The sequence below is a fragment of the Pipra filicauda genome, unplaced genomic scaffold (assembly GCF_003945595.2).
Source record: "Pipra filicauda isolate LSUMZ 115617 unplaced genomic scaffold, ASM394559v2 scaffold172_size1731463_pilon, whole genome shotgun sequence".
NCBI lineage: Eukaryota > Metazoa > Chordata > Aves > Passeriformes > Pipridae > Pipra > Pipra filicauda.
The window spans coordinates 762073-775036 of record NW_024104240.1 but is presented as its reverse complement, the minus strand read 5'-3'; the positions used below and the strand labels follow the sequence as shown (position 1 = coordinate 775036).

General features: G+C 49.4%; 1 protein-coding gene across 1 annotated transcript in view; it reads right to left on the bottom strand.

Annotated features, from left to right (window-relative positions):
- Positions 1-2009: 2009 nt before the first annotated feature.
- Positions 2010-12964, bottom strand: part of KDM5B (lysine demethylase 5B) — a 54800-nt gene continuing 43845 nt past the window's right edge. Inside the window, exons 21-27 of the mRNA XM_027728837.2 lie at positions 11575-11754; positions 10541-10699; positions 7967-8452; positions 5899-6010; positions 4469-4623; positions 3502-3828; positions 2010-2899 (exon numbers count right to left, since the gene is read on the bottom strand). Of these exons, the coding sequence (XP_027584638.1) occupies positions 2762-2899; positions 3502-3828; positions 4469-4623; positions 5899-6010; positions 7967-8452; positions 10541-10699; positions 11575-11754 (1557 nt within the window). The 3' untranslated portion in view covers positions 2010-2761. The remainder of the gene's footprint in view (positions 2900-3501; positions 3829-4468; positions 4624-5898; positions 6011-7966; positions 8453-10540; positions 10700-11574; positions 11755-12964) is intronic.

The following is a 12964-nucleotide window of genomic DNA, read 5'->3' as shown; positions in this document are numbered from 1 at the left end:
CCTTGCAGCAAACCTGCCTCTCAGCAGGTGGAATTTTGGACCCAGCAGCATTATCACATCAATATATCACATCAGCACACAGACTTCTCTTTTTTTCATGAAATATTTGCTCCTTCTACCCAAGCCCCTTTTTGCTGGAACCTCCAATCCCATTTTTGTCTGTCTCTAACAGTGCTGAACCTGCAGTTCCATTACTCTCCTGTGGCTGCTTTATCTCCTCTTCCAGACAAGACTTTTATTTCCAGTGATGCTGCTCTCAGTGAGGGGCTGTTCCTTCATGGACTCACGTGTTCACATCCTCGAGAAGAACTCTCAGCATGCAGCTTGTTCCCTTCTGGAGGAAGGGTAATGCCATTTTGGAGGGCTGTACCACAGCCACAGCCTCTCTCTCAGAGCAGCACACTCATTTCCAGGCTCACAGAAGAGCCATCCCAGCTCCTTCATGTTGCTTCCAGGTTGCTCCTGCTGTGTGTGGATTCCGGGGACAGTCCCTTCCTGAATCCCGTGTAGTCGTGTCCTGCAGACACATCTCCAGCAGAAACATTAATTGTTGCTGTTTGTTGGTGTGTCGTGTGCCTGGCAGGGCCCTGCCTGCAGCTGAACCCCTGCTGTAAGCCCCCCTTCCCTGAGCTGCACTGACCCCCAGCAACACAGACCAGTCTGTGCCAGGCTTGATCCAGCGTTTGTTTCAGAGCAGGTTTTTCCACAGCTCGGACTGTTATCTCAGCATTGCACAAAGATTCTTCCAACTAAAAAGAGAAAAAAAAATCCCAAATCTCAAAACATCCTTTTGGTACTTAAATAAAAAGAACCAGTCACACCCTGGAAGCATAGACACAACTAAAGCACATGGGCTTAAGGTTGTCTCCCCCACCCCAAAGCTTTCAGATGGATCATCTGGGCCAGGCTGAAGATTCCTTTAATGGTTAAAAATGAACAATGTTTAAAAAAAACCAAACCCAAAGCAAATCCCCGGGGGATCAAATTCCTGCACAGTTCTGATCCCACCCACAGACCCATCACATCATTGTCAGCCACAGATGCTCCAAGGCTCTGCCCCACCCAGTGACTCCTTGTGCTCCTGCCCATGGGAAAAGGGCTAAAACTAGGAGGGGAAAAAACTTACCAGCAAATTCCTCTCAGTGACGAGTGGAGGGGACACAAACCCCACCAGGGTTCTGGTGATGACAGGATGTCACACAGAGAGTGAACTCTACGATACAAAGATCTCCAGCCCTCCCATCTCCCAGGGCTCCACAAGTTCCACCTCTGGCAGGCCTTGGAGCCACACTCCTGTCACCAGGCCATTTCCAGCTGTGCTCTGCAGTAGTGATTGCTCTCTAAAGGATTTTGGGTGCAGCCCCATGTGTGAATTGCCTTGTGGGCCTAAATACCCAACATCTCCTGCTCAAGGGTCCAGTCCTCTCCGGCAGCACTGCAGCACCACACCTGAACAGCCTTTGGGAGAATCAGAACCATTCCAGAAATGTCCTTATTCCTCGGTTTTTTAGGGTACATGCAGGCAGAAGCAGCTGAAGGGAGCCACAGCCTGGGCTGTGCGGAGCCAGCTCACCAAGGGCCACAGGGAAGGTCAGTGTGGCCACCAGCCCAGGCTCTGTGGCCACCAGTCTGGGCTGTGGGAGAAGGTCTCTCCTTCGACTCAGCTGGGCAGGGCTGGCAGGAGGAGCTGCCCCACACCTTTGCCTCCTGCATGAAACCCCCATTCCCACCCCTGCCAAGTCCCAAACTGTACTTTCAAATCCTTTGTTCAATCAACCTGCAAATAATTTCAGCCTTGGAAAAGCTTTGTAAAAAACTTGAGTTTTTTTTTTCTTTTTGGTGTGAACAACGTTTTGACCTGCCTTCTCCTTCCAAATCTGAACAGAGGAGGGAGGTCAGGAAACACCACGGCGTCTGCATGGCTGTTTTGGAAGATGAATCTGTTGGCTAAGAGAACCCATTGATGCAATCAGTGTGGATCCAGAGGAAAATAAAACTGCATTTCAAACTCTCTAAAAACACCAACATTTAATTTTATAACATAACCAGGGGTTTATTCCACAATATAAACTGCAACATTTGATACAAGCTACCCAAAAAAGGAGAAAGCCAAAATACAGCTGTGGCAATTACTTTACAGATTTTTTTTTCCTGTCTTCTACATCACAGGGCCCTCAGTGACACTAGGATCTAACATTTGCTGTCTGTACACCAACCAATGCTAGAAGCAACACGCTGTTCAATTGTCATTCCAGTCACTGAAACCAGACATAGAAGTTATTGCTCAGATAAATAAACCTAGTCTACGAAAAACAAAGTGGAAAAAAACTAAAGTCTCCAAAGAGTTAACAGAGTAAACAGGGATTTCCTCAAAAGAGGATTATTGGAAAATTCATGGTGCAGGGTTTTTTTTTTGTTTGTTTTTTTGTTGTTTTTTTTTTGCACCCAAACCAAGCTGAATTAAATACGCCGGTAAATCCCAGAGAGGTAACTGAATGCTGTACAGTAAAAGGTGCATGTGTCAAATGCCTTCCAAATCGGTGGAAACCCCTGCAAACAGTCAGCATCTCAAACCTCAACAACCACAAACAGATCAAGGGAAAATACAAAAGTGTCAAAAATTGTTTTGAGTTCTGGAAAATGATCCCATAAGGATAGAAGTAGCACCATTTGCAATCTGGTTTTTAAACCAGCCCCTGTGGCTTAACTGGAAAACTGGGAGAACCTTCTTTACTCAAGTCCTGAATGGTTTATGGGAGTTTTACTTCCGGTACTGTGAGTCCTTCCCCGTGCAGCTGGTGCAGATATAATCCTCCTTCTCGGCCATTTCGGGCGAGATGCCCACACATACCTGGTGGAACCACTGGTTGCAGCTGCCATCGCACTGGACCCAATCGACCTGGTGAAGAACAGACATGGGGTTCAGAGCAGGACCAGGCAACACCCCCCCAGCATCTGTGGGTCATTCTGGGGCTCCTGGTCTACGTAAACGAGTGAGCAATGTCCTGTTCTGCAGCTGCCTGGTGCTGGGCATTCACTTGCTCATTGCTCTCTGGAGATGTGGGCAGGGCACACTCCCGCTTATCCCCCCTCTTGCTTGCCCAACTACCACGGACTCAACTTCTCCATGGCCCTCCCAGACACCTGGGGCTGTCCCTCTCCTTCATGCCCAGCCTGGAAGGACCTGTGCAGAGCCCAAAGCACTGCCCCCACCCACACCTGTATCCCAAGAGCAGAGATGGACATGGTGTTTGCACAGCCCCACCTCCCCCTTCCCATTCCGTGCAGATGTTCTGACGTGGCACAGCTGCTCCAGGGGACGTGGGATCAGTCCTACCAAACCCGGCCACAGGAGCAGGGGCAGGTGGGATCAGTCTCACAGAGACTGGCCCTGGGTGACCCTCATGAACAACAGCGCTTCTGCCGTCAAACGGTTCCCGGGCAGCTCCTTGTCCCAGATCCCAGCACTTGGAACACCACTGTGGGTCTGCCTGTACTGACCTCCTCTCCCTCGGGCTGGAGGCAGTTCAGGGCTGGGCAGATGGCATCCTCGTCCTCAGAGTCCTCCTGCTCGGAGAACGACATGTCTGAGGGGACCAAGTGACTCTCGCTGGAACGCTGCAGCTCCAGGAGCCGCTCCCGCTCTCTCTCCAGTTTGTTACTGCACAGATCCTTTGAGTGACTCAGTTTCAGTTTCTTCTTTTTAGGTGTTCTCATCTTTTTTACTCTCGCTCTCTTCTCACCGCAGAAGGTCTCTCTCTCAAAGCGCCGCTTCAGTTTTCTCTCCATGTAACTCATCCCATCCTTCTTGCCTCGGCAACACTCATTCTATTGGAAAGACAGTTTGGCAAGGTTCTAAGTATGCAACTAACACCCATTGTCCTTTTATTCCATACCTGATTTTTGGAATAGGCTTAAGTGCAGTATTTGACAGTGCTGCCTTTTCAGCAGCCTGAGAGGAGCCAAGGGCAGGGTCAGGTCCCAGGGACAGAACTTAGAGAGAAAACTACTCTCATTTCCTGCCTCTGAGCCGACAACTTCCACAGCAGCTCCCCTGGAAAACCTCCACACAGGACAAGAGTCAAGTGTTCAAGGCCAGGATGGGGCTTGGAGCAATCTGGTCTAGTGGAAGGTGTCCCTGCCCAGGGCAGGAGGTGGAATGAGATGAGCTTTAAGGTCCCTTCCAACCCAAACTAGTCTAGGATTCTACAATTCTATGAAATCAGGACAGATGTATTTAAAGAACAGAGAGTGACCATAAAAAATAGATCCAAATTTCAAAAATATATCAGGCCACAAATTATATTCAATAATTTGTAACCAATTTGTTATCAACTTCTTGATTCCTTTTGAACAAGGAAAATGTATTTTCATGGAAGTGCAGCCACAAACCCCTGTAAAGCTCACGGGCTGAGGCAGAGCCCCTGCCCCATAGTGACCCAGCCCAGTGCTGCTGTTGGACACTTGCCTTTTCGTTTGTGGGTGCCCCTGGTGATCTCTGCTCCGGCTGCAGAGCAGGGCTCTGCTTTGTGAACAGGGTCTGGTACAGCTCCTGGATTTCGGGCAAAGAAACCTGCAGCAGCTGGGCCTCCATCATCAGCTCATCCAGCTCGGTGCTAATGACTGGTGTGAAAGACAGAGAGAACAGGGATTCTTCAGTGCCAGCACTGATGAGAACTGCACAGATAATGAAAATTCTCTGGTAGCATATTAAAAGACGGTGAGAGGCTTTAAATCTGAAACTGTATGAATCAGCTCTTATCTGTTCCCCCTTGACTGCTCCTTTTTAAGAGCAGGGTTAAAAGGAAAGATAAAAGCTTGCACAGAAGTTCCCGCACTGTGGCTCAGCACCCTGCCATGCTCCCATTTCCTGCTGGTTCAAGGATAAGCCATGGCCATCGTTCCTGGCAACTTCTCCTGCTTCTGGAGCTACAAGAGTGTGATGATCCCCTCACTACTGAACAAACTGCCTGAGATCCATAAGCGAAGCCAAGACAGGAGAGGAAGGAGGGCTGAGAGCATGAGCCTGGCAACTGAGTTCTGCTCTACAGTCACCACTCACTGCTGCTGCCAGCTCCAGTTCCAGCTGGGGAGGTCAAAATGATAGTGTAAATAACAGCTTTTTAATACAGTACAACTCAAACATGGCCTGAAAAATAAACCTGGTGACACAAGAACTGCCTTATTTGATGTGAACTGTGACACTGCACTGAAATGTCTTGCGTAACACTGAGCTGCACTGACTCAAAAGCTTGAAGGTAAGACTTGTGTCCCTTGAGCATTATGCATCAGGAAGCAAGAAATTATTAATAACTTCTTTTACAGTCATCAAATGATGCCTGTCTGTTTTAGTCCAACCCACACGGTCTGAGGTGGGGAGAGTGCAGAGCCTGCACTGAGTGACCCTGGCACAGCAGCCCCACAGCGGCTGAGGGAGCTCCAATCTCTGACTCTGTGACAGTTGCGCTGCAGCAAAGCTTACACGGACTCATGTCCTGTGGATCAAGTACCCCATGGCCTCCTGCACCATCTCCCTGCTGTCCCCATCCACCTCCTACATGTCCAGTGGTCTGTCCCCTCCTTTCTCCCTCCTGCAGCTTGGCTGGGGCCACAGCCCGTGGTGAGCTGTTCATGTGAGAAGGGACCAGCTCTCCTCATACCTCTTGCCCCATTGTGCCACATCTTTTCATTACATGTGGGAAATCTGTATCCTTGAGCAATGCACCCCTCTGCCAGAGCTGGACATTGAGCTCCTGAGTTGTGAGGGGATGGAGGAACCATCAGATGTGCTGCCTGCTCAGCCATTTCCTGGTGACCAGGACATGCTGCCCCCTCCACCAAACACAAAGAAAAAGAAAGGTGGGAAAAAACCCCCAAATCAAAGTGAAGATTACAAACCATGAAGTGGGATGCAGTGCTGTCCTGTAGAGAATGGAGAATGCAAATAGATGGTTCTGTTATCCCAGTCATGAGGCATGGAGAATGACATTGCTCCAATTGTCTGGGACACCTAGAAAACAAAATGCACATCGTTTCACTAAATGTGTGGTTTGAAGTTTGGAATAACTGTGACAGAACCAACACTTGTTTCTCTTACTGAAATCTTGTATCTCCATGTCCTGATGGGACCAGACACCAGGTATCAGCCCTGCTCTGCCTGTGCATGGACATGGCAACAGCAAACCCTGCGCTCCCAGAGCCAGGGCCAGTGCTGCACTGGCACTGCCAGAGCCATCTCACCAGCTGCCTTCCACAACACCCTCTCCCTCACCAACCCAAGTGCCTGGGCCCCTTGCAGAATCTGGGTCTCTTCAATTCCCACAGCTGCCTTCTAATGAATTTTTCAAGCTCCACATTCCTCACTTTGGCTAGTGCCAAAGCAGCCCAAGTCCAGTGGTTACTGTGAAGAGCTTTCTCTTGGGGAAGTGAGGGTTGGATTAGCCCAGATGACAGGGAAAACAGAATTGGAGCAGGACAGCCAGCCATGCTGAGATACTGGATTCTCCAGAAGCCCACCTCAAATCCATCAAAACTGAAATTTCAGCTCACACCTGTGCCGAGGTGGCTCTGGAGGCCTCCCCTGTCCTGCCACAGCACCACTGGCTCCAGAAGGGTCCCTGGCTCAGGCAGAGAGAGGGACCCAGGCTGATGCACAGGGTCAGATGCTCTTCTACTGAGCTTCCCAGGGACCTCCGATTTGGGAAATGCAGTCACAAGGACCTCCACTAGCTCTGCCGGAGATACCCTGATTTGGGAGGTTAAATGACTTGAGATCCACACCCCTCAAAAACGGTTACACTGCTCTCAGGTGGGAGGAACCTCATGGTTCCATGCTGAGCTAATACCAGTGTGCTCATAGAACTAAACTCTGTTTCCATTTCAAGCCCAAACATCAACTTACATGCCCAAATTCCAGGCCTATCCTTTTCAGCTACAATAGTTGATCTAGTAAAAAGATACTTTCAGACCTAAATGACCTGAAAAATTCTCTCAGCTGTCTAAAGATAGTTTTAATTTTTAAATCTAGGCTTGTTTGCTTGAAAAATTTGGTCACCACAAGCCACTGGTACTGCTGGGTGACTGAGAAGCAGCTGTAACACTCCCTCAGGCATATGTGGTATGTTTTGTCCTTTAATGTAACTGAACATGAAAACACAAAACCAGCCTAACTGTAACTGGGCTGGACTAAGGTATTTCAATCAAAAAGTAAAAGCAACAGAGTGCATTCCATTTTGAGGTGTTTCATGTTCTTTATACTGCATGGAGCTTTTATTTATGATTTTTTTCTGCATTTGTTATCCCAGGAGAGCTGTTTAACCCCTTTCCCTCTTTCCCTGTGCTTCTTGCTGAAAGATCTTTACTGGAGGAAGACAAATTCCCTCATGACTCCATCTGAAACAGCTACTGTGGCTCAACTCAGCAATACAAGCAGAATATTCAGCTTGGGAGAGGGCTAGTGGAAGTGAGAAGGAAGAGGAGCAGTAAGGGATGAAGACACTTTGTTAAAAACAATCTTTTCTGAGAGCCAAGCTGGTAACACACAGGACAGTTTGTGCCTCTGTTAGTAATTCTCGACACTTAAAACTCTCTTTAAATACTTGTAAGAACAGAATATAAAGACTAATTGAATAATGAATAATAAGCACTCCAGAAACAACAGCTCCAGCAGCTCTGTGTGTCGCAGCAGAGCGTAGAAGCGGGAGGAGGAGAGGGGGGAACAGGCTCTTTGGGAGGAATTGTTCCTGGACGTCAGCAGAAGGGGACACGAAGCTGCTGCTGGAACACACACACATCCTGGCTAACGGGCACAGCAGGACCCAGCTCCCTACAGCTGTGAAGCGGGACACGAACCCTCTGCCTCAGCGGGATCTGCAGGGAGCTGCACTGAACCCAAACCCAGAACAGTGTCACAGCCTGTCCTTGCTGACCTCACCTCCCAGCACCAGGAAGCCCAGCCCAGTCTCACCTTGTTTGTCTCCGGCAGCTGGCCCGCCGAGGGCTGCCACCGGCTGTACAGTAATCCTGAGCCAACTTTGTCCTGGATGCGTTTGAGATTCCCTGAATATAACATTTGTTGTGCTCTGTGCTGCCAGTTCACAGTTCTCTCGATCATGTACCGCAGGGCGTCCCCCTCAGGCAGCCTGACGCGGATGCGCTGCAGGGAGGCCAACAGCGGCAAGATCTTCTCTAGAGGCGGCTTTTCGGATCGGCGGCAGTGTGGACACAGCCACACCCGGGGTCCCTGCAAGACGCTGGGCACCGAAACACAGCCGGTGTGGAAGAACCCTCTGCAGAGCTCGCACTGGATCATGGGGGCAGCCGGCTCCTTCTGGCACAGACACACTTTCAGCTCGGCGTCCTCCTCACTCGACAGCACCTTCACCTCGTTCGCTGCTCGCAGGGCACGTAGCGCTTCCATCTCCCTCAGCCGGGCTTCTCCAAGCGTGGCCATCTGAAAGGGATCCAAAGGTCATCCCCAAAGGAACACTGCTCATTACAAACAGGGTGCCCTCTGCTCCATCACTCTTCAGACACGCCAGCGACTGTCCCGGACCGTTACAACACTCCTCACACCCCTGCAACGCCTCCAGAGCTCTCAACCTCTGAACTGCAGCACTAGTGGAGGTGGAGGAGCAGTGATGGGGATGGAGGGACAGCAGTGGGGATGTGCAGTGGTGTGACTTCAGTTCCCTTCCATTTTCTCATAAGGCCCAGAGATACAAAGCTTATTCCTTTGTAATAATACAGCTCCTAACCCCCTCTCTGTTCCAATCCTTTGTGTTTTGTACTAAAAAAAACATAGCCTGCCTTAAAGCAGCTCAAATCCTGAAGAAGTGCAGGTTTGGATTGCGGGTACTTCTCTGTGAACATTAGTCAGACTCTGCATAATCATAAAAGGTGCCTGGGCAGGTTTCACAAACACAAATGCACCTCCAAGCCCCTGCTCTGCACACACTGCCCACTGCTCAGGGCCATGCCCTGACCTATGGACTTGCTATGGGGGTTGTGAAGAGCAAGCAAAGTCCAGGTGTACCCTGAGTGTGCTGTTTGCCCTCTCTACACCTTCTCATGATCCTTTTTTCAAGAATCTTTAGCATTAGTTACTATAAAGACAGTAGAGTGCCTGACTCTCACCTCTGCGACCCGGGTTCGATTCCCGGCCCCCTGGGCAGGTGGAGCTCGTCAGCCTTGGTAGGCAATCCACCTAAGAGAAGGTCACTCTAAACAAACCTACATCCTGGGGACCTCACTGCCACTGTCCAAGCTTTGCTCGGCCCCGGCAGATGAACCTCAGGACTAAAGGGTGGGCTCAGTTCAGCGCACGCTGTGTCTCACCTAAAAATCCACTGCGCAGGCTGGAAGGGTTAATGACCTTTCCCAAATCTTCGCTCGCGAAGACTGGCCATTATATTATTATTTATATATTTCAGTTCCATAAAGGCTGTTCATAGCAGCTGCAACTAATTAATTCTATGCATTTTATTATGGGTCACAACTTATAACAGGAGGGTTTATCAATACATACAAAATGGTTATTTCCCACATCATGGCTTTCAAGTGTGATGCCTGGACTAAAGTCAGCCCTGGAAAAATGAGAGAGCTGTGTCCATCCTGGACAGATGTGTGACTAGGGCACAGCACATTGTGACATGCACACAGGTGCTGAGCCAGGCCAGGAGTGCCCAAAACTCACTGTGGGAAGGTTCTGGTTCCCTTTGTGTGTCAGAAGAAACCCTGCCACCCTGAATGACTGCACTTTCCTAGGTGCAGCCCGTGTGAGTGCCCTGGATCTCCTTAACAAGAGGTGATGGAGTGGCAGAGGGACAGGTGGGACTGGGGACCCAGCCTGTCCCAGTTAGTGCTGGCTCTAACTCTGCCCTTCAGTCAAGGGAGGCCAAAACCAATGCATGTACAGGTTTTAAGTAATTGCCATGGGTCAAAACTTAAATGGACATTAAAGGGACAGTTACATTCAAACTCCATCCATTGAACCCACTGCTTGTTACCCACAGGACTTCATTACCTGACCACAGGGGAGGCTCTGCAATAGGTCAGCTGGGAGGATGCCCTTTCCCACCAGCAGACTGAGTCTGCTCCACCCAGAGTAGTGTTTTAGTGACTCCATAATACATGAGGTTTTCCTTTAATTATTCAGAGTGTTTATTTTAATTATAAATGGTGCTGGGTTATGGTGTTCTTTGAAAGGATCAGACCTGGGCAAACCCATCTTTAATAAGGTTTAGATATGGTGGGGGAAAACGGGTCTCTATTTTTTGTTTTCCTGTGCTTTGCTCGGCTACAGGCACTGCCTGGCAAACTGTGAGGCTGCTTCATGCACAAAGCAACACACGTCGTTTCCACTGAAAGCAATTTTGGCAAGTCTAAAGCAAGCACAGAAAAGTGCAGTCCCAAAAGTCCTGCAGAGCAGCACAGGAGGAGGAATAGGGTGAAAGCCACACTTCTGCACGGGGGACAAACAGAAACAAGGATTCAAGGAGCTCAGAGGAAGCTCCATTTTGGAAATATCTGGGCCACGTACCGCGGACGCCGTGTCCTTGCTCTCAGAGAGCGCCCGCTCCAGGTCACTCAGCGTTTCCAGCTTAGTGCTTTTCTTCTTGCCACTCGGCACTGGCTCCTTCAGCTTCTTCTGCTTCCTCTTCAGACTGAGCATTCCGATGTCACACCAGGGACACAACACCTGAGGGACAGAGCAGCAGTGTCACAACTCCAGTGTTCCTAATGCTCCGCCCTGCCCTAACGCAGCCACAGGAGACTGGTGAGAACTGAAGTTCCTGCACTTATTCCATCCAAGATCTGAGGGACTAGGATGAGGTTACCTGGAAGGTGGGGACAGCTGGAAGGTTGAAACTTCAGTTTTATAAAATGGCCAGACCCAAACACCCTGCATTTCACCCAAATGGCCAGACCCAAACACCCTGCATTTCACCCAAACTGCTGGTACACAGAGACACCCGAGACACTAAACAGCCTTCATGGGATTGAAACTGCAAACCCTGGAAAAAACCAGATTCCAGGGACTGTCCTGCATTCCCATCTGTCCTGATGGGAGAGGAGGACTGGGGGAGTCAGAGGGGCTCGGTGTAGGGCAGAGTGTGGATTGCTCAAGGACTGCAGGTGTGACACCACCCCCTCCAAATGCAGAGGGGCAGAGAATGCAGCTACAGCCTGACACCGAGCCTGAGGAGGATGGAGCAGGTATGAACTGCACACCTGCAGCTTGGCCTGATGCACTGGAGTAAATCCAGAGCCACAGATCTGTCAATATTCCCATACTAATATGGAAGATGTCAGACACTGGCACTGCCTGCTCTTGTTAGCTACTGATTAAGAAGAACAGAGAAAGCATACCTAAATCTTAAGCATATCAAAAATTTAAAACTATCATTAAAAGTATTGGTTGCTAATGAAAATGATATTAAAATAATTCATATACTCCTAAAGCAATTCTGCAAATATACTTAATATTTCCTGCTCCTTCCTGAGGTCACACTGTAGCTCTGTGTACCTGTGCTGTGACTGTCAGGGCTGATCTCCAGAGCTGGGATCTCTTACCTCCAGAAGGGAATACGGAGAGTTCTCGCACAGGAATGTGTTGGCTGCACATTCCTTCCATGCCTGCACTTCGGACACCAGGGCCTCCAGCCTCGGCAGGTAATCCAGGTGCACTGGGATGGAGCGACCTCTCGTGACAAGCTCCGCCAGCGTGTCCAGCACGGGCACACGTCCCCCAACCTGCAGGGTTGTAAATTAGGAAATCCTCCATGTACACAGGACAGAGAACTGCCCTGAGTCCCAGCAGCCACTCAGTGAACTGAAGGCAGAGCTCGTAAAAATGAATTTACTGCTCAAACACCTCAGTCACCTCCACAGCTGTTAATCCAACATTTGTGCTGCTTGTGTGCGAGTCAGACTACACAAACAAAACTAACACCACACTGGGGGGTGGAAGGAAGAACACACTTCCCAAATGACAAAAAAAACCCCAAAAAAACCCCAGAGACTGCCAGCAATATAAGCAACCTCACAATCTCACGCTCTGCATTCACAGCAGAAAATGGAAATATTCTGAAATCATAGAATCACAATCATTAATGTTGGAAAGGACCTCCAAGATTATCAAGTCCAGCCATTAACTCAGCACTTCCAAGGCCACCACTAACCAGGTGTCACGTCCACACACTTTTTAAATCTCTCTGTGACTCCACTAACCCTGGGCAGCCTGTGCCAGGGCTTGACCACCCTTGCAGGGAAGAAATTTTCCAAATATCCAACCTGAACCTCCCCTGGTGCAACTTGAGGCCATTTCCTCTTGTCCTGTAACTGTTACCTGGGAGAAGAGCCCGACCCCCACCTGGCTCCAGCCTCCTGTCAGGTAACTGTAGGGAGCAACAGCACCAGAAGCAAGTCCAACCCGGTCCATGCCAGGCCAAGAACCATCTCCAGTATCCCGTGTGCCATTTGGGAGGGAGCTCTGGCCGTTCCCCTGGCAGCCCACGCCTCGGGCCATGCAGGTACAACACACCCAGAAGTGAAGTGGCACCAAGATTTAATTCCAGAGGTAATTTCTGGAATGGGCAGGGATGTGGGACTGGAAAACTACTCCCCCAGAGCAATCCCAACACCTCTAGCAGCAACATCCCAGCTACCAACCTCCTGATACCAAGAACGTACCTCACAGCGACCACAGGCATTTACTAAAACCCTCACAGAACTGAAGCAAAAATTCTTGGCACAGACAGACACATTTTTCCATATTCAGGAGGCAAAATTTCAGTGTCCAGACCAAGAAATTTTCAAATGCCAAGAATAATTCGCTTAAGACCTTTCAAGAAAGCCCTCAAACAAAAGTTAGTATAACATGAACTTTATTCCTTCAAAATATTTAAGCCCAGGACAATTACTTTTTAAATAAAAGCTCAAAAGAAGTTTTTATAGGAAGCTC